Genomic DNA, 21254 nt, shown 5'->3' with positions numbered 1-21254 from the left:
GCGGTCACAGGCCGAACCCGGCGTACTGGGGGGCAGTTGGGGGCTCCGGCGCAAGGGAAAAGCGCGGCTGGCCCACGCCGTCAGGGAAAAAGTCAAGGTTTTCTTCCCCGATTTGCCTCCCACCCCCCGCGCCCTCGGCTGCCAGTAGCTTTATCCCGGCGCCGCCCGCCGCCTTTCACCACTAGATAGCCATTCCACGCCGGAAAAACAGTAGAGCTTCGCCGCGGCAGCCCCTCCAACAGCAGCTGGGTGTTTCCGGCCGCGGAGGGGCAGTTTAGCGGCGGGGACACGCCCACCGGGCGCAAGGTGTTCGGCGATTTGCCTGCCTCGGCGATGGACTCGGATGACGAGGAAGCGCTCGCCGCGCTGCTGGAGGAGGAAGCCGAGGCCGACGTCCAGGAAGAAGAGCATCTCATGGTGCTCGCCGCCCTCGCCCAGCTGCTGGCGAGCAATGAAAAGCCGCGGCGAGGTGGCTCGGCACCGGGGCGGGTGAAAGCAAAGAACCGGCGTCGTCTCGAAGGCTACTGCATGCTCTACTCTGACTACTTAGCCGATGTTCCACTTTACGGCGAGAAAACATTTCGACGCCGTTATCGGATGAGCTGAAAGCTCTTCCTCGGGATTGTGAATTCCATCTGGGAGTTCAACAACTACTTCAAGTGCAAGATGGATTGCACTGGGGCCCTTGGATTCACCTCCATCCAGAAGTGCACGACGGCGATGAGGATGCTTGCATACGGAGCTCCTGGTGATTCACTCGACGACTATGGGCGCATGGCCGAGTCCACCAGCATAGAGTGTTTCTACAAGTTCTGTCGGGCAGTGGTGGCAGTGTTTGGACCGCAATACTTGAGAACACCCAATGTGGAAGACACTATTCGGATCCTAGCACAGAATGCAGCAAGAGGATTTCCTGGGATGCTTGGAAGCATCGACTGCATGCATTGGAAATGGAAGAATTGCCCATTTGCTTGGCAGGGGATGTACAAAGGCACCAAAGGCGGTTGCAGTGTGGTACTTGAGGTGGTGGCCACACAGGACCTCTGGATTTGGCACTCCTACTTTGGTATGCCAGGAACTCACAATGACATCAACGTGCTGCAGTGCTCTCTTGTCTTTGCCAAGCTTGTTGAAGGTCATTCTCTTCCGGTGAACTTCGAGATCAATGGGCGACACTACAACAAGGGGTACTATCTAGCTGATGGCATCTATCCGAGATGGTCGACATTTGTGAAGACAATCATAAACCCTGTGCCAGGAGGCAAGAACGCCTGGTTTGCGAAGGTTCAGGAGGCTTGCAGGAAGGATGTCGAGCGGGCATTTGGTGTGCTCCAATCTCGATTTGCTGTTGTCCGGTATCTCGCTCAGACCTGGTCGAAAGATCAAATATGGGAGATTATGACTTGCTGTGTCATCTTGCACAACATGATCATCGAGAGCGAGCAAGAAGACACAGTGTTTGATACTGAACCATACTACAGGCAGGGTCCTCTAGCCGAAGTTGATCACCAGCTACAGGCAACCTGGACTGCCTATCTTAGTATGCGTCAGGAGATCCAAGACCCACAGGTGCATCATCAACTGCAGCAAGATCTGATAGAGCATCTATGGAGGCTCAAGGGCGACACCGGGCGCGACGTGTGATGAAATATGAGTTTTTATTTGTTGAACTATATAATTTGTATTGAACTATTTGTTGTTATACTATTTTGTTGAAGTATTTGATATTTCTGTGATGAAATATGTGATAAAAAATTTATGTGCATAATTGAACGCCGAACAACGGCGAACCACGCCGAATATGGGCCTATTGTCGCCCATATGGGCCCTTTATTCGCCGAAACGAGGCTGAAAAGTGGGCCAATTTCGGTGGCGACGACTGGGCGCGAAACCGGCCCCAGCGCCGATTGTATCGCCGGCTCGCCCCCAGGGGGCGATTTTTATGCGTCCTGGGGGGCCGAACGGCTGGAGATGCTCTGAGCATCTCCAACCGTTGCTCCCCAGGGGGCACGGAAAATCGCCGCCTGGGGGCGAGCCGGCGCTAAACTTGGCGTGGGGGCGAGCGGCCCGCTCGCCCCAGGGTCGCCCCAGACGCAATTTTTTTAAAATGGAATTGGGCAAAGTTCGGCAAATTGGACAAAACGTTTGGCTAAAATTCGGCAAACTTGACATATATTCGACATGTTCGACGCTACATAAGTTATAAAAAAACAACTAAGGGGCGAAGAAGTCGATGAGCGGGGAGAAATCGCCGACGTCGCCGCCATCCTCGTCGTCGGCGGCGGCCTTCTCCTTCTTGACGCCCCTGCTGGACCCCTGCCCGGCGTCGCCCTGGTGGACCATTGGCGGCGGCGCGTCGTCGTCGCTGTCGTCGAGGACGACGACACCTCCCTCGTCCCGGCCACGGCGTCGAGCTTCGAACCTCGCGTAGGCGAGGCACTAACGCTCCAGCTCCGTGCGTGCCCAGTCTTCAGGCGCCCATTTGAGGGCCGCCGCGTCGTCGAGCTCCTCCTCCTTGACGCCATCGATGAGCCCGGGCTCCGTCTTCACGACGGGAAGCCCCGGCTCCGTCTTGACAGCGGCGAGCCCCGGCTCCGTCTTTGGCTTGACGTAGCGCGGAGGAGCCGAGGAGGAGGCGCGCCTATCGCCCTCGATGATGACGATGTCGGCGCTGCGGGTGCGCCGGCCGAGCGGCGTCTCCGCGGCGGGGTCGGCCTTCACGCCGAACATCGCCGGTGAGCCAGAGGAATGGGAGGATGAATGGGAGGATGAGCGGGAGGAGGACCGAGAGGAGGAAGACGAGGAGGAGCCGAACCTCCTGGGCATCCATTGCCCGGCGCTCCGGCGGGTGACCTGGGCGGCCGCCGCGGCAGGGTATGCCAGCGGTGGGTCGTTGCCGCCCTCGAGGTGTTTGAGCACCTCGTGGAGCGAGCGGTCGGGGGCGCTCGACCATACGCGGCGCCCATCGCTATTCTTGACGCCGCCCACCACCGGCGCCCCGTTGGTGGACGCCAGCCGCTGGTTGCGGTGGCGTACTGGGGGGCACGATGCTCCTCCGTCAGGGACGCCCGCACGCAGTCCACCTCAGCGGCGAAGATAGCGGGGCGCGCGTCGACGTCGGGCACCAGGGGGATGGGAACGCCCCCGTTGCTGAGCCTCCACCCCGTCGGCCCGGCACGCATGTCTGATGGTGCCGGGATGTTGGCCTCGAACAAGAGGTACGCATCCCACTCGTGGAGCGAGCGGCGGCTGAAGCCGTTGGCCGTCGCCGCGTCGCCAGGGAAGCGTTCGGCCATCGCTGGGAAGGGGGGGAACGCCGGCGGACGGGGAGGAAGGCAGAGCTCGGCGACTGGTTTGGGCTAGGACTGGTGTGGCCAGCGGCGAGGGGGAGGCGCTGGTTTTATAGCCCCGCCGCGCAGTGTGTACGCGTGTGCCGTGTGTACGTGTGGCGGGAGGGGAGGCGTCGTCGCGCCGCCCGTGATGAGGAATCAATGGCAAGGCTGACCGGCGGCAACCTTGCCATTGATTCCCTGCGGGAAACCGAGGCGTTCTGGGGGAAGACGAGGCGCGTGTCGCTGACTCGGCGAGCCCACGGCTCTTTCGTGCCAAAACCGCTCGCCTCGCCCCCGGGCGCCCCCAGCGCGCCGGGTTCGGCCTGGGTCCGTCGGCGCCAGTTTCGGCCCAAACAGGCGAAAAACAGGCTCCTAGGGGCGCGGCTGGGCCGATTTGGGCGCCGGCGCGGAGAAAACGCCTGGAGAGGGCCTGTTGGGGGCGTGGCTGGAGATGCTCTTAGCAGTCCTAGTCTTCAAGGTGCGTTCCTAGTCCTTCGCATCTCTAGCTGATCGTGTCGTGCATGTAGGGGACTCTCTGTGTATATGTACGTGAACTGTAACTGAATCAACACAACGAACACTATTCTTCTTGGTAATCAGAGCTGAGTTTTCCCGAGGACTGAGCCGTAGCTTGGTGGCTGAGCTCGGCGGTGCCAGCCAGCCCTACCGCCCGGGTTCGATCCCAAGTAGGGACGAATTTCGGGTGTCTCACCGGAGCACTGTTCATAAGAACAGTGCTCGGCGGTACTGTTCATAGGAACAGTGTTCCGCTAATAAGAAGTCTCCCTCCGCGCATGTGAGCCTCATGACGACATAGAAATCCTGTACCGGGCGCTCTGGATATAGGTTGTAGGTCTAGTTTAGGCTCCCAGCAGGGTGTGTGAGTGTGGCGTGTGTGCGTGTGGTGTGCGTGGTCTGTGGGTCTGAACATATACTACTACTTGTATCCCCTAAGGAGGCAGCAAAAAAAGAGCTGAGTTCTCTCACCCTCCTCTCCCATGGCTTCCTCCAGCGCCACTCCCGTGTCCTCCCCCGTCGGCTCCGTCACCAGCGATGACCTCGCCGCCGAACGGGCCGCTGAGCTGGCTGCCAACAGTGGAGGCGCGTCGGTCGCGTCTCCCACTCGTCCCCACGCCCAGGTCACGGGAGACCCCTCCCGTGTCGGTTCTCTTCCTCTTGTTGCTCCAACTGACGCCGGTGCGCTGCCCCTCACGTCCCTCCCCACTGCCGGCGCCTCCTCCACCGTCTCCTCGATCCACGACATCAACATCAGCAACTACATCCAGTTCAAGGTCGATCTGGGCGCCAACTTCAACCGCTGGCGCAAGGTCATCGGCTTCCTCCTCGCCCGCCATCACGCCCAGGACCACGTCTAGAAGGGGCCGGACTCCCGGCTTGCTGATCCTGATTGGCGCGATGTGGACAACACGGCCGTGCTCTGGTTTCTGGCCACTGTCGAGGGGGAGCTCCTCGACATTGTCGCACCGCCGGAGTCCTCGGCGTACTTGATCTGGTCACGGCTCCATGAATACTTCTTCAATAATCAAGTCGGCGCGGCGACTCCATCTGAGCCAGGAGTTCCGGGCCTGCGTCCATGGCGACAAATCCATCCACGACTACTTCCGCCAACTTCAGCACCTCGCCTCTGCGCTCGCCGACATCGACGACGCTGTTGACGACAGCACCCTGACACTTCAAATGATCCACGGCCTCGGCGACAAGTTTGCCATGCAGGCCACCATCCTGTAGGCCACCCAGCCCCTACCGCCGTTCGTCCAGGTGCGCTCCAGCCTAGACCTTGCCGAACTCGCGCTCGACAAGCGCGCCACGCCACCGGCTCGCAGGTGCTCGCCGTCAACATCCAAGGCGGTGCTGGCGGGCGTGGGGATGATCGCGGGGGTGACCGTGGTGATCGCCAGTGGCGATCATTAGGAGCGTGGCGGCGACCGTGCGCCCAACGGCGGCGGTGGTCGCGGCGGCAGACAGCTCAACATGCATCGTGGTCATGGTGGTTGCGGGCGCGGTTGCCGTGGTGGCCGTAACGGCGGCGGTCGCGGTGACTCCTCCGGTGGTCGCGGCCAGCAGCCCTGGCTTGGGTATTTTGCCCCATGGGGTGCGCCGTTCTCGCCACCCCGTGCACATTTATTTCGGTCTCGCGTCATGGGCCATGGTTACTTGTCCCGGCAGTAAATGGGCCATGTTTACTTGTCCCGGCAGATAGTGCGCCCTTCAATGTGGACACCATTGCCGGCAGTTTCTATGCCCTTATTCGCCAAGTCCTACCGGCAGTTTTTCTGCCCTGAAGTACTTCTACCGTCAGTAACAAGTTTCCCGGCTGATCATTTGCCCTTATTCACATACTTCTCCCGGCAGTTAATTGCCCCCAATTAAGTGTTGTGGTGTAGTGGCAGCTGCAGTTCAAATTTGACCCGCTTCCTACTAAATCGGCGGGAATTTGTCTTTTTCACCAGAGGTGGATCAAAACTTTTGACACCCAACCATTTTGTCAATTGTGCATTAAATATGTCCTAGTATTTTATAAAATTGATTTGGTTCATTTTTGCAACAAATATATGGTGGGTCCTTCACAAAAAAACTCATTTCGGACACTCAGAAAATGGAAAATGTATTTTCTGTGCAAAGAAAATGAAAACTCCCTTAGGCAACATTGTTTGAAATTCCAATATGCACCCTTGTGCACAATATGAGATCATTTGAACAAACTATGCCAAAAATATGGCCATAAGATTGATTATTTGGCTTGAAAGCCATGAATCTTCACGCATGATGACTCATTTCTGAGAACATTTTTTTAAAATAATTGCCGTATTACAAGTTTGCTATTTTTCCTAGGAACTTGGCCACATATAATGACATAATGTGAAGGTTTCCCAATTTTTTGATTTTTTTTGAATTTTTTATGCCCGTTTTAAAATGCGGTCAAAACGGCGGGAATGACCGTTCCTAGCTAGTGGTTGAATATTGAACTTTTTTGGTGTTTCTCTGATAAAATAGATACTTATGTACCTAGAAATGATTTTTGGAAAAAATAAAGAGCAAACTACAAGGCAGCTACAGTTCAAGTTTGACCCGCTTCCAACTGAATCGGCGGAAATTTGTCTTTTTCATGAGAGGTGGATCAAAACTTTTTACACCCAACCATTTTGTCAGTTGTGAATTAAATATGTCCTAGTATTTTATAAAATTGATTTGGTCCAATTTTGCAACAATTATTTGGGAGGTCCTTCACAAAAAAACCTCCTTTTGGGCACTCGAAAAATGAAAAATGGTTTTTTCGTTCAAAGAAAATGAAAACTTCCTTAGGCAACATTATTTGCCATTTCAATATGCACCCTTGTGCACAATATGAGATCATTTAAACAAACTATGCCATGAATGTGGCCATAAGATTGATCATTTGGCTTGAAAGCCATTGATCTCCACACGTGATAGCTCGTTTCTGAGAACACTTTTTTAAAATAATTGACGTATTACAAGTTTGTTATTTTTCCTGGAAACTTGGCCACATATAATGACAGAATGCGAAGGTTTCCTAATTTTTGGATTTGTTTTGAATTTTTTATGCCCGTTTCAAAATGCGGACAAAACGGCGGGAATGACCGTTCCTAGCTAGTGGTTGAATCTTGGATTTTTTTGGTGTTTCTTTGATAAAATAGATACTTATGTACCTAGAAATTATTTTTGGAAAAAATAAAGAGCAAACTATGAGGAGGCTGCAGTTCAAAATCAACCCGCTTCCTGCTGAATCAGCGAAAATTTGTCTTTTTCACGAGAGGTGGCTCGAATCTTTTGAGACCCAACTATTTGGTCAATTGTTCATTAAATATGGCGTAGTATTTTAGAAAAATAATTTTGTTCAATTTTGCAATAAATATATGATAGGGCCTTCACAAAAAACCCGATTATTGGCACTCCAAAAATTGAAAAATGATTTTTTGTGTAAAGAAAATAAAAACCCCTCAAATCAACATTGTTTGTCGTCCCAAGATACACATATGAACACAATATTGGGTCATTTAAACATACAACATGAGGCTAATATGTCGATTGTTTACCCGAAATAAGAGGCTATTGATAAATGTGGTCAAATTTGTCGATATGAACGTTCTTAAATAGGTGTGAAATCTTGCGAAAATTTTTGTGTTCCTGTGATGAAATAGATACTCCCTCCGTTCCAAAATATAGCGCGCCCACGCTTTTCGAGGTTCAACTTTGACCATAAATTTAACCCACGAGACCGACTGCGGCGGGATCAAAAATTATATAATTAAAAACTTTTTTTGAATACGAATTCATTGGTATAATTTTTTCGCCCGCCGCAGTCGGTCTCGTTGATTAAATTAATGGTCAAAGTTGAAGCACGGAAACCGAGGACGCGCTATATTTTGGAACGGAGGGAGTACTTTGAGTTGGTAGGATCAATTTTGCAACAAAGAGTTGGTAGGTTCTTTACAACAAAACTGAAATGAAAAATGTATTTTTGACCAATTGAGATGGTCATAAGATTATCAAAGCTTTTACTGCGTTTTGATTGGTGCATAGGCTTCTCACGCGGATCACGCATCATACACCGTCGGATATTTCCGGATCGGACGGCACCCTCACGGCCTCATCCTCTCACCCTAACCCTCTCTCCAACCCTAACCCTCTTCCTCCCTCAGATCTCAATCCGCCGCCGCCCCTATCCCTACCCCCACGTAGCCCAATCCAATCCGCCGCCGTCCTCTACCCATATCGCTCCCTGCTCCGGCGAGCCCGCCATGAACCGTCTGCGGGCGGGGAGCCCAGTCTACGGGCGGCAGCGCAGCGGGAGCAGCACGGTCTTCACCTCCCCGGGCGGTGTCTCCCCCTTCCACCACCGCTCCTCCTCCACCTCCTTTGCTGCCTCCCTCCAACGCCCACACAGCTCGCGAAAAACATAGACGCTGTCGCCGCCGCCCCTCGCACCATGGCCGCCCCCCTGCATCGACTCCCCACACCTCCCCGCCCTCAAGTGGCTCCTGCCCTCCACTACCTAGATCCGCGTCCGCATCCCCACCCACCTGCTGCCGCCATCCACTCTCGCCGCCCCCGTCCACCACCTCGTACCACGCCGCCGACCACCATCCACTCTCGCGTGCACACGACCTCCTCGTTCTTCGCGACTGCTCCATGTATGCCGCCTGATTCTGTCGAGCCCCGGCGTCTCCCGCCACCGCGCAGCACCGAGCCGAGCTTGCCTCGTTCCGCTGCGTCCTCTACTCGGCTGGATCCGCCATGTTCGGTGAGTTCATCCCCCTCCCCCCTCCTTCCTCCTATCTCTCACTTCCCTCTCTAATCTCCTGTCTTGAATTATCTTCTTTTGTAGCAGTAGAGGAGCGGGTGGGGAAGCACCAACCAAGGCCATGTCATGGAGGTTCTGCTCAGGCAACCCTGCACTGCTTGCAGCCGACGCCGTGGAGGTTCTCTCTCCCCTCTTCTACTATCTTTCTCTGTCTTGCAGCTCCTGATGTGCTTCACTTTGATTTGGAGTACAACTCCTACTTTTGCTGTTGTAGAGGATAGGTTGGCTGAAATTTATGTAAACTGTCTACCCTTTATTCAATAACAAAATCTTGAATTTTGGATTACTTGTAACAAGCATGTTCAAACAACTTCTTAGTTAAATAGCCACAAACAGAGTCAATTATTTTTGCAATTTGTTCCACGGATGGGAGTAATTGGTTGTAATGCATCTTCTTGTGGTGTGGTGTTTCAGTTTGATACTACTATGCTTTCTCTTGTCAAATTCGCCCCTGACTAGTATAGTTAGTACTATTTCTGCAGGTTGAAATTATTCACCCCTCCATTGTGACTATTTCCTAATCGAGTACAACAAACGTCCTATGTTTTTGTGTGCAAAATAAGTGTGAAACATTGTAGTGCTGACCCAACATGTACCTAGCATTCCAGAATGTGTATTTCCTTTGATTCCATAGGCTTAACCTGTAAGCTATAAAAACTGTGAATCGGTCTGTGGGAAACTGGGCATATTGGGTTGGTAAATATAGAACTGTAGACATGTAGAACCAAAGCCTGGAACTTAGCCATTTAAGTTGTTGGTACTTGGTAGTACCTACACATTGAAGTTTAGTTGATTCAGGAAAACTTAACTTGAGATTTTCTTTCTTATGATTTACTAATGAAACCTTGATTCTTGAATCTTGATGTAGGTATCCAAACCTCAGAGGACTACAGGTTCTATGCCATCTCGGCGGAGTACCCTGAGTTCAGCAACAAGGAGAAGACACTCGTGCTGCAGTTCACGGTGAAGCATGAGCAAAAGCTTGTCTGCGGTGGTGGTTACATCAAGTTGCTCGGAGGTGATGTTGACCAGAAGAAATTCGGTCATGTTATATTTATTAGAATATACTGAGTACATTCTGAACCCCCTAATGTGACACAAGTTATATATGCACATGCTATTGTTTAAGTGTTGCTTGTGTATGGTAAATGGGTTGAGCACCCACCGCTGTTTGATGCTATTGTGTTTAGGATTCTATTCCTCTATGCGTGTAATCTCCAGACCATGATCAAGCACACGCACACGGTTGATAAGCATGGAATGATTACTACTAATTAATGAAGTGAGCAGACTTCTTCACATAAAGGAAGACGTCTGTTTTAATAATAGTGTTCTTGATCTGACCTCATACACCTTTGTTTTAGTAATATAAACAAATAAAATAAGATTGTTTGCATATAATAAGATTGGTGATGCTGGATGTAGTGACTGTGATCTACTGCTACACGTGCTACTGCTAGTAGTGCTTGTGATTTTGTTTTGCTCTACCAACTGTGGATTAATTCCTTGGTCACTAATAAGTAGGTGATGCTAGTGTTTAAGTTTCTATACTACTGTTTATACTGCTGTTATTCCGTCGGTGTTATGCATATAGGTATGGGATAAAGTACTTTATTTGTATGGTTATAGTGCTTGTCACTCCATAGGTTATACTGATTCTAGCACTGTGTACTAGTAGAAATTCAATCTAATGACGACGGGACATGCTCTCTTTTCTTTATGCTGTGTTAATAGGATACCGTAAACGTAGGCCGCTGACAATCATATCATAGTCTCAGTCAGTTCATTTTCTCTATGGGGAATGAATTCTTAGCTGCTGCAAGTTTGGCAAATAGACACCATACTCGTTTTTCTGTGTAAACATAGTTAGCACCTCTGTTTTTGAGTAGTTCCTTACTTACCTCTGTGTAAACTGAATTTGGTTCAGTTAAAAAACTGCACTACCTGACAGTTTTGGGCAGCGAGCTTCTAACTGAAAAACGAGTTCGTTATGCTCATAATTTCAAGTTGGCCTCTACATATGAGTTGTAAAGCATGTTCTAAGGTTTCCGTAGAGTACTTATTTGCTTTGTTTGGATGTACGGTTTGAGAGCAGCCGTCTATTTAGTTTGCTGTCCAGAAATATAGTATAGTTTTTAAAAGCAACCAATTCATGATAAGACTTGGTGAGGCTGATGCACATAGCTACTTTAAAAGTACCTTGTTAACAGTGTTGAGGACAAGCTAAATCCTGTATCAGGGTCCTGTTCTTGTAAACATTATGTAAAGCTAAAATTCTTCCGTGTCTTGCTCTTTTGCTGGTGCCACTATACATGTTAGATTGCTAGATGTACTTGTTTCCATCTCAAATTACTTGGGTGTCATTCATATGTACATAAGATAATTGTACTGCAAAAAGATCTTTTATATAAATCCTGTTGGCTAACTTTCCATCTCAAATTACTTGTTTCCATCTCATGTGCCTTTAGTTTTTATTTTAAAAGTACTCGTGTAATATTTCTTATATCAGTGACATACTTTTTGTTCTCTTTTGAATGCCCAGATGTTTTGCATCAGCCTGTCATTGCTAAGGAAGAAGCAGTACTTGAAGAAGCAGACTACATGTTTTCTTGTTGTGAAGCACTAGATAGTTCTATTTATTCATTCCTGTTATAGAGTATTCCAGCAACTGAATGCTTGAATACGTAATGTTGTAGGTTGCTTGGATCTGTATAAAATACGGATGTGATGGAAATTTGTAGAATGTGAGTTTTGAGATATTTCTGTAATATTTAGCTAATTGGTGGTGATTCATATTGTTATTCAAACTGGTTTGAAAATGTTCGTTAAATGGGCTGGAGTTGGACCTTAAAGAGGCCAAGGATCAAATTATATTGGACAAATATTTTGGGTAAAAAATGAAACAAAAATAAATGAATGTGGATTGGACAAGAAAGAAAAAGCCTGAAAAATATTGGGCTGGACTCATTTGGTTAAACATAATTTGGAAAAAAAGATAAAAAGGCCGAAATGTTGGGCTTGGTCCATGTGGCTGACTAAAATTAATAGAAAAAAAATATATAGAAAGGCCGAATTGTTGGGCTCGGCTCATGTAAAACGGCGAATCGGACCGGGCTAATTCTTGTGCCATATCAGATTGCCACGTTGGATGCCTACGTGGCCTGGGGAGGTTGCTAGTGACCAAAACGAAACTGTAGGCATATTTTGGTCGTAAACGTCCACGACATTCTCACAGAGAAGGTCGTTAATTTCAATTTACGACCGCCAGCTTTTGACCTTTTGTTTTTGGTCAAAAAAGGTCCCAAATGAAAAACAATGACCTTTCAGTGACCACTAGTCAAGGTCACAAGTTGATATATTTCTTATAGTGACCATGGATCCCCCCGAACTCGGCTGGGGTTCTTGGGCCGCGCCCGGGTGTGCTCCCGCAGGCGTATTCAGCCATGTTCTCTGGGCTGCCGCTGCACCTCCTGCGCCGTATCCTCCTGGCGCCGTACGCCTGGGACACCAACGCCATGCTGCACGCCACGCCGAGCTATGGCGCAGCCTTGCCACCTGCTCCCGAGTGGATGATGGACTCTGGAGCTGCTTCTCACGTGACCGGGGACTCAGGTAACCTTTCCATGTCTCGTTCCCCATTACTGCCTAACTCTCATCACATTATAATTGGCAATGGGGCCTGTCTTCCTGTTATTGCTACTGGTACAGCTCTTCTTCCCCCTCGCCCCTTTCATCTCACCAAAATACTGATGTCTTCTAATGTTGTCCAAAATCTTATATCTGTATGCCAATTTACTCGTGATAATCTTGTATTTGTAGAGTTTGACCTCGCCGGTTTTTCTATGAAGGATCTGGCAACCCGGGCCCTTCTCATGAGGTGCAATAGTGGCGGCGACCTCTACCCCTTTTCCAACAATAATGGTGGCTCCTTCACGACGGCTCTCACTGTCCAGACGTCCGACCTGTGGCACCGCCGGCTAGGGCACCCTAGTCCCTCCGCATTAGCTCGTTTCTCTCTTGATTTCTTAGATGCATGTAATAAGAATGATGCCCATGATTCCGCACTTTGTACTGCCTGCCAATTTGGAAAACACACGCGCCTTCCATTCCGTACCTCCTCCTCCTGCACCACTGCTCCATTCCAACTTGTACATTGCGATTTATGGACTTCACCAATTGTTAGTTTTTCTGGCTATACCTATTACCTTATTATATTGGATGATTACTCTCACTACTCTTGGACGTTTCCTTTGCGTGCTAAATCAGACACAAGTCTAACTCTCCGACGCTTCTTTTCTTTCATACTAACGCAATTCGGTGTGATGATCCGTTGTTTGCAGTGTGACAATGGAGGCGAGTTCCTCGCCTCCTCCCTCCGCGATTTCTTCTCCTTGCACGGTGTGTCATTTCGTCTCTCCTATCCTCACACTTCTCCGCAAAATGGCAAAGCAGAGCGCCTCCTTCGTACCACTAGCGTAATTGTTCGTACACTCCTACTCCAAGCGCAACTTCCACCCCCTTTTTGGGTCGAAGCCCTCCACACTGCTACTACACTCCTCAACATACGACCCTCCCATGCCATCCACCATTTTACCCCGCATTTCCTTCTTTACAGGACACATCCCACGTATGATCATCTCCGCACCTTTGGGTGCCTTTGCTATCCCAACCTCTCCGCCACCATGTCACACAAGCTCTCCCCCCGTTCCACACGTTGTATTTTCCTTGGTTATCCTAGAGAACACAAGGGGTACAGGTGCTTCGATTTATCCACTTGAAAAGTAATCATCTCTCGCCACATTGTTTTTGATGAGTCCTCCTTCCCGTACATGCACGCTATGGATCGGGCAGTCACACCAGATCCCAGCCTGCCACCTGATCCACCCTTCCTGGGATCCCCCACACCTACCTCGTACCCGCTGCCTCTGTGCCAGATTCGTCGCACGCCAATCCCGCTCCACCAGCCGACCCACCTGGCTTTCGCCCAAACCCACCTACCTCCCCACACTGCCCAGGTCCCACGCCCTATGATCCCGCGCTAGTCACTCCTCCCACGCCTGCATCGCACCATTCTCGGGCTCACACCCCACCCACCATGCCAATCTGCCCGGCTCCTCCTCGGGATCAGTCCAGCCTGACCACGCCACTCCTGCCCGGATCAGCCTCGTGTTCCACCCCACGCGCCACTCCCCCAATCATGCTACGCCACCCACCATGATGGACTAGCCTTTTCCGCCTCTACCGCCCAAAGCTGTACCGGTGCACCCACCCAACAATCCACATAAAATGCTAACACGCTCTAAAACCAGGTTTTCTCATGCCTAAACAACACTATACCTTGGCCGTTTCCGCAGATGTCTCCCCACTTCCTTCCTCCTATCGCGCCGCCCTCAAGGATCCCCATTGGCGAGCTGCAATGTATGATGAATTTACTGCCTTAATGCGGAATGATACTTGGTCTTTGGTGCCTTGTCCTGCAGGTGTCAACGTGGTGACCAGGAAGTGGATTTTCCGCCATAAACTTCATCCGGACGGCTCTCTTGCTCGGTACAAAGCTCGCTGGGTGGTTTGTGGGTTCACTCAACAACATGGCGTCGACTATGATGAGACCTTCAGTCCCGTCGTCAAGACAGCCACCATCCGTGTCGTCCTCAGCATCTCCACGGCAAACAATTGGCCCATTCAACAACTTGATGTCAAAAATGCTTTTCTCCATGGTGATCTCGCCGAAACGGTATACTGCTAGCAACCTTCTGGCTTTGTCGATCCTTCTCACCCCAAGCATGTATGTCGTCTCCGTAAATCCCTCTACGGTCTCAAGCAAGCCCCGCGTACATGGTTCCTTCGTTTCACAAATTTCCTCCATACTCTTGGCTTTGTCTCATCCAAGTGTGACACCTGCCTCTTTACTCTTCACCATGGGGACACCACGGCCTACCTTCTTGTCTATGTTGACGACATCATACTAACTGCCAGCACCACCTCACTCTTGCAGTCTCTCGTGTCCTCCCTCTCACGTGAGTTTTCGATGAGTGACCTTGGGGACATCACCACTTCCTTGGTATTAATGTTCATAGAAACGCACATGGGCCTTTTCTTTCTCAAGAGCAATATGCCCTAGAGATCTTGGACCGGGCCCATATGCTTCAATGCAATCCGATCTCCACCCCAGCCGACGCTCGCTCCAAACCCTCGAGTGCTGGCGGCTCCCCCTACTCTGACCCCTCTCATTACCGATCAATAGCCGATGCCTTGCAATACCTCTGTCTCACCCGCCCCGATATCCAATATGTCGTCCAGCAAATCTGCCTCTTCATGCACGCCCCCATGGATAACCACTTCCAGCTTGTGAAACAGGTCCTCCGCTATCTTCGTGGCACCACTCATCATGGGCTGCAGATCGATCGCTCCTCTTCCCATGATTTGGTCAAGTACAGTGATCCTGATTGGGCAGGATGCCAGGATACACGGTGCTCTACGTCCGACTTTTGTGTGTTCTTGGGCGCGTACCTGGTCCCATGGTCGTCTAAGCGTCAACACACCGTCTCGAGGTCGAGTGCGGAGGCCGAGTATCGCACCGTCACCAACTGCATCGCCAAGTCTTGCTAGCTACGCCAACTTCTCACCGAGCTTCATCGACCTCCTCGCCGTGCCACCATTGTTTATTGTGACAATGTGAGTACCATGTATCTTTCTACAAATCCAGTTCAACATTAGAGGACGAAGCATGTGGAGATCGACCTCCACTTCGTTCGTGATCGGGTCGCTCTGGGTGAGGCCAAGGTGTTGCATGTTCCCACGACGTCTCAGTTCACCGACATTTTCACCAAGGGGCTGCCAACCATTGTATTCAGTGAGTTTAGGTCTAGTTTGAATGTTCTGCCAGCCGCCGTTCCAACTGCGCGGGGGGGGGGGGGGTGTTGAATTGTACTGTCACGTCTTTGTACATTGTAACAGCAGTCTGCAACTTAGCAGTCCTAGTCTTCAGGGTGTGTTCCTAGTCCTTCGCATCTCTAGCTGATCGTGCCCTGCATGTAGGGGACTATCTGTGTATATGTACCTGAACTGTAACTGAATCAACACAACAAACACTCTACTCAGTATTCTTCTAGTGGGAGCCAATATAGCCAAAAATACGTTTCACGCGCGTGGGTGGATGCCGCTCATTTTTCACGGGTCACCGCATTCCTATTTTTGAGGAATATTCGGTGCACCTGGCTGACATTATCTTTTCTCGCCTTAGATGCAAGACGGCGCCCGAACCCGTCCCGCTCCGTATACAAATTAGAAAAAGCTAGTTCTAATTAGGCTGTGTTGCTGTTAGCCAAAGTTGTACTAATTAAGCACTTTGGCAGGCCTATGCGGGACGCCGCTGCACCCACTGGCAGCCACCGAAAAGAGGACTATCCCTGTCCTTGGGAGGATAGCCCTCAAACCAAACACATCCTAAATGATTAAAGGTAACTCCTGCGCCCCACCTCCCCTCCTCTTCGCTCTCTTTCTCCGGTGAGATTTTCTCATCCAGCGGCAAGGTAGCATAGTCTTCTTCTTTTCACATCTTTATCTGATTGTATGTGTTTTTTTCATGGTTGGAGTGGATTCATGCCACCGAATTTTGACAAAATTAGTAGAGGCAAGATATGCGAAATGTAGGTTATCATGTGAGCTTTTTTTGGCAAAGAAAATCTATCACAGCCCTAGATTAGTCTTTGCTTGTCATTGCATAATCATCCATGCATCATGTTTAAATTCAAATTAATTTGAAATGGGGACTGATAAATCCTAGCACCAAATGAAATTCAAATAGGTTCAAATGAAATCTTTTTGATGAACCCAAAATGCCTTTCAGAAAATTCCATGATTTTTGTTAAAGGTGAAACCCTCTGCCAAAAACCATGCACCCATTTTTGGGACATTTTTGGATTTATAGATTAAATCATAATGTATTTGAGTTGAAGCATTTAAATGCTATAAATATTTTAGATGCTCTAATAATTCTGGAAATAGTTGAGGGCTGTTCGAAATAATTCAAAATGTGCCCACAATTTATTTCAGGATTTTTAGAAATTATCTCGTATTTATACTAAATCCAAAACAAGGAACAAAATTGAAAAACAAAAAGAAATAAGAAAAGATAGAGAGGGGAGAGAGTACTTACCTGGCCCAGCCCACCAGGGGCAGGGTCGTCTTCCTCCCCTTGCCAGGAGGACGAAACACGCGTGGTCGCCACGCGCCGGCACGTGCCGGCCACCTCCAGCTTGCCTGCCTGCCTCCCCGACCCTCTAGACTTCGCCATGACACCCCTAGTCACCCTCTCACCCCGCCCCGTCCTAATCCTCCCTTGGCTCTCTCACTCACGCACACCCGAGCATGGTTGTCACCGCCGCTCGTTGCAGTCGCAGCCACCGCCGTCATTTCACTCCACCAGAGTGTCCACCAGATCTGCCTCCTCTCAGTGCTTCTCCTCGCCAACATACGCTACCTTGGGAACCCCGCACCATCACCATCGCCTTCATCTTCAACCTCGGGCACCCGAGAGCGCTGTTGTCGCTTCACCGCCTACAGGATGACCCCAAGCCCGCTGAGATGCCGAACGACCCCGCTGTGAGCCTGCCATCATTTCCTCCTTGTTTCCCCTCTCGGGACCCTCCTCTAGTCGTGCTGCCGCCACACACTGAGCTTGCCGCCGCCACACACATGAGCTTGCCTCCGCCAGCCATGTCGCCGCCATGGACAGAGCTAGCCAAGCTTGTGCATGAGCATGCATCCGTGGTAGTTGCAATTGCACGAGTCCGTATCATCCTCCAGTGGTGTAAATGGTTCACCGTAGCCTCGCCACCATCATGCCCGAGCTCCGGCAGCCGCCTGGCTCAACGCCGTCGCCAACTCTCCCCCCTCGCGTGCCACCGCTTGCACCATTGGACATGACACACTCCCAGCTCTCCATAGAGCCCTTCCGCGCACAAAATCGTCCCCTGTAGATGAAACCCAATGCCTCCACCGAGGGTTTGGTCACTGGCGTTTAACCGCCGGTCGTGTTGACATGGCCGTTTAATAGTTCCTAACCACCGTAGTCAGTTTAGGAACCCTGCACACATCGTTTGAGGCCGTAGTGGAAACCTCGGCCGGACTTCCTTGCGGGTCAGTATCAAATAGGCGATAAACCTGGACTAGAGTCTTGTATGGTTAGTCAGGTCGTGGTCGACACCCTCGCCAGGCCTCCGCTTGAAAGTTGCCGAGATACATGACGTGTACATGATGGAAAGTGGCGAGAGCGTGTGTGAAGAAGTACACCCCTACAGGGTAATGAACTATTTAGATAGTTGCGTCCTTGGATATGGACTACTTGCAAAGCTTACACTGTTCATAGACAAGTTGAAATGGATACTCTAAAATGCACAAGATAAGCGTGAGTGCTATGGATGACCTTCTCGTAGGGAGACGGGAGTGGATCCATTGTACTGTATTAATATGGTGACTATGTGGACTCATGTGTGCTTTCCCACCTCAAAGAAAGTACTGGTAGTCGTAGTCTAGGATAGCCATTGAGTCAAAGCTGGCTTGCTACAGTTATACTCCACCACCCCCTTTGATGATACTGATGCATAAGTAGTTAGTTCTGATGTAAGTCTTGTTGGGTACATTTGTACTCACGTTTGCTTAATCTATGTTTTGCAGAGGAGACATTAGTCTCATTAGTGGTTTCTACGATGAGTTTGACATTGACCGATTAGCATGGGAGTCCCAGACAAAGGCCTGGTTCCTATGGAGGGTCTTGTAGATAGACATGCTTTCTAGCCTTCTTTCTTTTCAGCTGTCTATACTCAGACATGTTTATACTTCTGCTCGTTGCTTGTATGACTTTGCATGCAGGGTCATGAGACCCATGTTTGTAATATCATGCTATGTATGGCTCCTCGGAGCTTCTTAAAGAAATACTTTGAGTCGTAGAGTTATGTTATGTTGTGATGTCATGTTGTGTCTACACATATCGAGCATATTGTGTGTATGTTATTGAAATGCTTTGGTATGTGTGGGATTCGACACCTAGTTGTTTATTCTTGGTAGCCTTCCTTATGGGGAAATGCCTCCTAGTGCTTCCATCCGGAACACATGGATTGAACGACATGTGTCCTTCTTTGCTCCTGTGTCTGTCCCTATGGGGCAATGTCACACGGTGTTTACTGGAGTCCTTTGTAGCCTTGCTACGACTCGTTACACTCGGTGCTGGCCGACACGTGCATTGCTGGGTCACGTATGCCTGTCCCTGTAAGTTTGTGCCACCTTGGTTTATGACTAGTCATGTCAACCCGGGTTCTCTGTCATATGGATGCTAGCATCATAATCATATACGTGAGCCAAAAGGTGAAAACAGTCCCGGCCAAGGTAAAGGCGGCATCCGTGGGTTACCGTGCGTGAGGCCACAAAGTGATATGATGCGTCTTATGCTAGATTGGTGTGACATAGGATCGAGGTCCCGATAGCTTTGGTATCAGAGCCTGATTGCCTGTAGGATTACCAAGCCAAACCGGTCGATGTTGAGTCTAGAACTGCTTTAGTTATATAAGGGAATTGATTGTGGAAGGGAACGTAAGATTCATTTTACTCCTTATCCTTGTGCCCCTCTGATTCTGAGTCACCCTCTTCTTTTCTATCTGGTTAATGTTGGGGAACGTAGTAATTTCAAAATTTTCCTACGCACACGCAAGATCATGGTGATGCATAGCAACGAGAGGGGAGAGTGTTATCTACATACCTTCATAGACCGCAACGGAAGCGTTGACGCAACGTAGAGGAAGTAGTCGTACGTCTTCCCGATCCGACCGATCCAAGCACCGTTACTCCGGCACCTCCGAGTTCTTAGCACACGTACAGCTCGATGACGATCCCCGGGCTCCGATCCAGCAAAGCTTCGGGGATGAGTTCCGTCAGCACAACGGCATGGTGATGATGATGATGTTCTACCGACGCAGGGCTTCGCCTAAGCACTGCAACGATATGATCGAGGTGGAATATGGTGGCAGGGGGCACCGCACACGGCTAAGGAACGATCACGTGGATCAACTTGTATGTCCTAGGGTGCCCCCCTGCCCCCGTATATAAAGGAGCAAGGGGGAGGCCGGCCGGCCCTATGGGGCGTGCCAAGGGGAGGGGGAGTCTTCCTCCTAGTGGGAGTAGGACTCCCCTTTCCTAGTCCAATTAGGAAACTTAAGGGGGAAGGAAAGAGAGGGAGAGGGAGAGGGAAAGGGGGGCCGCCCCCCCTCCTAGTCCAATTCGGACTCCCCATGAGGGGGGGCGCGCCACCTCTTGGGCTGCTGCCCTCTCTCTCCCCTCAGGCCCAATAAGGCCCATTACTTCCCCGGGGGGTTCCGGTAACCCCTCCGGCACTCCGGTTTTATCCGAAATCACCCGGAACACTTCCGGTGTCCGAATATAGCCGTCCAATATATCAATCTTTATGTCTCGACCATTTCGAGACTCCTCGCCATGTCCATGATCACATCCGGGACTCCGAGCTAACTTCGGTACATCAAAATGCATAAACTCATAATAACTGTCATCGTAACGTTAAGCGTGCGGACCCTACGGTTCGAGAACAATGCAGACATGACTGAGACAAATCTCCGGTCAATAACCAACAGCGGGACCTGGATGCCCATATTGGCTCCTACATATTCTATGAAGATCTTTATCGGTCAGACCGCATAACAACATACGTTGTTCCCTTTGTCATCGGTATGTTACTTGCCCGAGATTCGATCGTCGGTATCCAATACCTAGTTCAATCTCGTTACCGGCAAGTCTCTTTACTCGTTCCGTAATACATCATCTCGCAACTAACTCATTAGTTGCAATGCTTGCAAGGCTTATGTGATGTGCATTACCGAGAGGGCCCAGAGATACCTCTTCGACAATCGGAGTGACAAATCCTATTCTTGAAATACGCCAACCCAACATCTACCTTTGGAGACACCTGTAGAGCTCCTTTATAATCACCCAGTTACGTTGTGACGTTTGGTAGCACACAAAGTGTTCCTCCGGCAAACGGGAGTTGCATAATCTCATAGTCATAGGAACATGTATAAGTCATGAAGAAAGCAATAGCAACATACTAAACGATCGGGTGCTAAGCTAATGGAATGGGTCATGTCAATCAGATCATTCACCTAATGATGTGATCCCGTTAATCAAATAACAACTCTTTGTTCATGGTTAGGAAACATAACCATCTTTGATTAATGAGCTAGTCAAGTAGAGGCATACTAGTGACACTAAGTTTGTCTATGTATTCACACATGTATTATGTTTCCGGTTAATACAATTCTAGCATGAACAATAAACATTTATCATGATATAAGGAAATAAATAATAACTTTATTATTTCCTCTAGGGCATATTTCCTTCAGTCTCCCACTTGCACTAGAGTCAATAATCTAGATTACATAGTAATGATTCTAACACCCATGGAGTCTTGGTGCTGATCATGTTTTGCTCGTGGAAGAGGCTTAGTCAATGGGTCTGCAACATTCAGATCCGTATGTATCTTGCAAATCTCTATGTCTCCCACCTGGACTAGA

General features: G+C 49.9%; 1 protein-coding gene across 2 annotated transcripts; it reads left to right on the top strand.

Moving 5' to 3' along the window:
• Window positions 1-7963: 7963 nt before the first annotated feature.
• Window positions 7964-11483, top strand: LOC123188313 (calreticulin). Of its 2 annotated transcripts, none has more exons than XM_044600371.1 (4): window positions 7964-8616; window positions 8701-8794; window positions 9545-9694; window positions 11219-11483. In XM_044600371.1, the coding sequence occupies exons 2-4, from the start codon at window positions 8743-8745 to the stop codon at window positions 11329-11331; spliced, it is 315 nt and encodes a 104-aa protein (XP_044456306.1). In that variant the 5' UTR covers window positions 7964-8616; window positions 8701-8742; the 3' UTR covers window positions 11332-11483. The 2 variants fall into 2 exon arrangements, with proteins under 2 accessions (XP_044456306.1, XP_044456298.1); XM_044600363.1 differs by having other exon boundaries at window positions 7968-8616; window positions 8704-8794.
• The last annotated feature ends 9771 nt before the right edge of the window (window positions 11484-21254 follow it).

The sequence above is a fragment of the Triticum aestivum genome, chromosome 1A, assembly GCF_018294505.1.
Source record: "Triticum aestivum cultivar Chinese Spring chromosome 1A, IWGSC CS RefSeq v2.1, whole genome shotgun sequence".
NCBI classification, from domain to species: domain Eukaryota; kingdom Viridiplantae; phylum Streptophyta; class Magnoliopsida; order Poales; family Poaceae; genus Triticum; species Triticum aestivum.
This window is presented reverse-complemented; position numbering and strand designations above follow the sequence as displayed.